Raw genomic sequence first — 3,667 nt, 5'->3', positions numbered from 1 at the left:
AAATCGTAAATTTTTCGATATCTAATACACACGCTAGTAGGGTATACCTACATTTCCTATATCTATTTAACTCAAAACGTTTCAATTTTCAGATTCACACAATTTAGGTATCTAAAATTTCATATAAAATAAAAAAAATCTTTAAATCTAGAAGATTACTCATAAGATAGTAGAGTTTATAAAACCTATCGTTTTATAAACACAAAGAAGAACTACTCAAAATGGAAATACAATTTGCGAGGTAAAAAGAAAATGTACCTTAATAAGTACCGTAATGTAAAGACTCTATCAGACTTTATTTCTAAGTAAACTTATGATGTAACTACTTCAGTAAAAGGACCCGTATATCCAGGAAAGTTATGTAGGAATATCTATAGAAAATTCTACATAATTGTGCCTCAAAATGTACAATGATACCGACTCACAGAGTTTTGTAATTATTATCTAAAGGTTAATTTATTATTTAAGAGTTATAAGCGTCATAATTTCAATAGTAATATCAATGTGCAATAGTATAGACGTTGTCAGTATAAAATAAATACATTCCAAAAATATTAGACACTCTTAAATCTGTCTAGAATTTCTTCAAAGTTGGGAGCGTCTCCAGTGCCGCACCTGTTGAGAAAGGCTTCGTTTTATTTTCAATATACTTGTAAGACAGTTATTTACTTAAATAACTTTGTAATACACCAAATAAAATATAGTTTTCAGTGTTATTTTGCAAATAAGCCTGGTGAAACAGCTAGTCATTCACGAATGTCGTACTTATTTCAATAAGTAATTAATTTATGGACAACTATTTATTAATTTAGATATTTGCAACTACTAAAAAACTATTTCAAATGTCTTTTGCGAAGGCCTTTAGCCTATAGCCTATAGTATTCGAAATAGTTAGTCTTATAATTATATAATAGATTACTCTATAGTATTTCATTAATAAAATTTAACTTTTTGTCCAAAATATATATTTGAATCCATTGTTTTTTAATTTCCATATTCTAAAAATTTAGTATAACTATTTTCCATAAATAAATTGAAAATAAATTACCCGTGTCATCAACTGTTAGAATTGACTCTGTGTAGGTGCCCCGTCGAAAGACTCCTCATTGATCAATCTTAACTTCACTGATTCTCTCCTCAGATTATAACTCGTCGATATATGACAGTGCTTCACGTCAACTGTCAGAAGATCCTCATTAAGCTCCACTCCACTTTTCTCAACATCGGCGGCAGCGCTAGGTTTTCTTTTATGTCTAAACGACGTACCCCTTTGTGAGCTAGAACCTAAGTAACTATCTGTTGTAGTGTTACCATTAAATGTTTTCTCAGACTGTCCAACACCCAACTGCTCTAATTGAATATTACCCCTCAACTGCGCTGAGGAATCTATGCATGGGATCAATTGCTTAAATTCCTTTCTAAAGTTCTCGTTCATCCACGCGTAAATGAAAGGATTGTAGCAAGTTGACGACATTGCTATCACATGACCTATAAAAAATACTAGAAAGTAGTATTTCCAATGGATCGCGTAAATATAATAATCATTGAACAAGTTAATGACATTCAGAGGTAGCCACGATAACCCGAAAATAGTGACCATAGCTATTAACATCTGGTTTGTTCTACGCTTTCTGCTTTTGTCTAATTCTTCTTTGCGAGAGTTTTTGCTGGCAGCCTTCGCTTTTGCTCGGTCATTCAATTTGAAACTGACACATGTGTAACAGAATGCAATCACGATGAACGGCAAAACGAATTGCATCACAGATGTAACCGACCCGAAAATCCGTCTCAATTTCTCGGTCGGCCATGTCTCTTCACATAATCTGCCTATGTCTAAATCGTAATAAGTCATAAATATGGCGTACGGCATCGTCACAGTCACGGAAAAAGTCCATATCATAATAATAACGGTTATACAAGTTTCTACTTTCATTCTCGGTCTAAAAGGGTAAATTATCACAAAGAACCTATCGATAGCTATAGACATAAGTGTTAATGTGGATATGTAAACGCTGCACCCTTGTGCGAAAGGCATTATGTGACATAAGAGAGAGCCCCAGCTCCATGATCCCCCGAAGGAATATAACGGTGTGAAAGGGACGGCAAATATACATAATAAAATATCGGAAAGAGCTAAATTACTGATGAACAAATTGGTGACAGTCTGCATCGCTTTATTTCTGATAACGACGAAGCAGACTATGACATTCCCTGATAACCCCAAAATGAAAATGATAGTGTATATGACGCAGAAAAAGGCTTGCAGCCCTTTGTTGTCGATGATGTTTTCGTAGCCCGTCGGATACGCCGGTGGCAGACTGTCTGGCGTCTCATTTCTAAATTTTTCCGATATATTGCCCAATCCAATGTAGTTCAGTGCTGTTTCGTTCATTATACGTTTTCACGTGGTATTTTCCGTAATAAAAGATAGATAACAATTTATTCTTAGCTTTAAAATGACAGTTTTACGATCTCCGCCAATAGAATTTATTGTTGTTGAAACCTGTAACAAAGGATTGTGCTGTTAATATTTATGTTTCCTTGAAGTTGACTGTATAAGTGTTTACCTAATGAAATTTATTTCAATAGTAAATCCGTCAATATTATAGGCTGTAAAATTGTAGAAATATCTTCAAACGATAACAAATAGATCGACAAACAAAATAATAAGTAGTGAAAAAAAGAATCGACTATATATATCAAATCAAATCCAAATATAATGCATGTAGACATTACAGACTCTTATGATATGTGAAATCTGCCGTCAGTTTTAATATTTAGGAGTATTTATACACATTTAGTAAAATATTCTTGGACAAGATTATTTGTCAAAAACGAACAAAATCTTTCATATAATTTGCAGGCTTATTGTGGTAAATATTGCTGATCAATAATATTTTAATGTAACATCTGATGTACTGTACCAATAAATCGTAAAATAAATTATTTTATTTCATGTTATTACCCAGAAATCAGCGTACCCTGTTAGATAAAGTATTGTCTAATGTGTATAATACACATGAAAATTCCAGAATATTAAACTCAGAAGTATTCAAGATATTATGCTATATTTTACAAGCCATTAAAATTGTGAAATATATCTTTTATTACTGTATGCATTTATATATTTTTGAACTCTAGTGTTCATACTGAGACATAAATTTTAGTTATTGCATTTTTAACGTATATGAGAAGTTTTAATGTAGTTCTAATATTATTTTACGTTTCTATGTAATTTATGTACATATAGTAACAACAATAGATCAATTAAGGTTGAAGTCCTATTGGATTGTTTGTATTATATATTACTAGCTGTGCCGGCGGTTTCATCTGCGTGAAATTCATAATTAATAAGCTGTATTATACAAAGTTTCATAAAAATCCGTTCAGTAGTTTTTGTCTTCTAGCCAGCCTAGATGAGAATAGTTAACGACGCGACTTCTACTCCAAACGTTCTAAGTTCCTCAAGTTGATTTTCTTTTTAGAAAAGAAGAAGATATCAAAACGGAGATGAAATTTTATATAGAGTCACGTGGGGCAAGTGTGCGCAGCGAGTAAGTGTACGCACTCGAAGTGTTTCAAAAACGGTTTATAGGTACGAACTGATAACACCCCTCCTCATTAGCGCACAAAAGGCTATACTTAGTGCAACTTTTTCACTGTCCGC

General features: G+C 32.6%; 1 protein-coding gene across 1 annotated transcript; it reads right to left on the bottom strand.

Annotated features, from left to right (window-relative positions):
- Positions 1–487: 487 nt before the first annotated feature.
- Positions 488–2,392, bottom strand: LOC131845641 (prolactin-releasing peptide receptor-like). Its single transcript, XM_059194726.1, has 2 exons — positions 1,049–2,392; positions 488–615 (listed from the first exon to the last, which is right to left on the bottom strand). The coding sequence occupies exon 1, from the start codon at positions 2,390–2,392 to the stop codon at positions 1,064–1,066; it is 1,329 nt and encodes a 442-aa protein (XP_059050709.1). The 3' UTR covers positions 488–615; positions 1,049–1,063.
- Between the last annotated feature and the right edge of the window lie 1,275 nt (positions 2,393–3,667).

This window comes from Achroia grisella, unplaced genomic scaffold (genome assembly GCF_030625045.1).
Source record: "Achroia grisella isolate CSIRO2021 unplaced genomic scaffold, CSIRO_AGI_Agris_v1 utg478, whole genome shotgun sequence".
In the NCBI taxonomy this organism is placed as follows: Eukaryota; Metazoa; Arthropoda; class Insecta; order Lepidoptera; family Pyralidae; genus Achroia; species Achroia grisella.
This window is presented reverse-complemented; position numbering and strand designations above follow the sequence as displayed.

Coding starts and splice junctions, on each gene's coding strand:
- LOC131845641 (XM_059194726.1), bottom strand. CDS start 2,392: ATGAACGAAACAGCACTGAACTACATTGGATTGGGCAATATATCGGAA.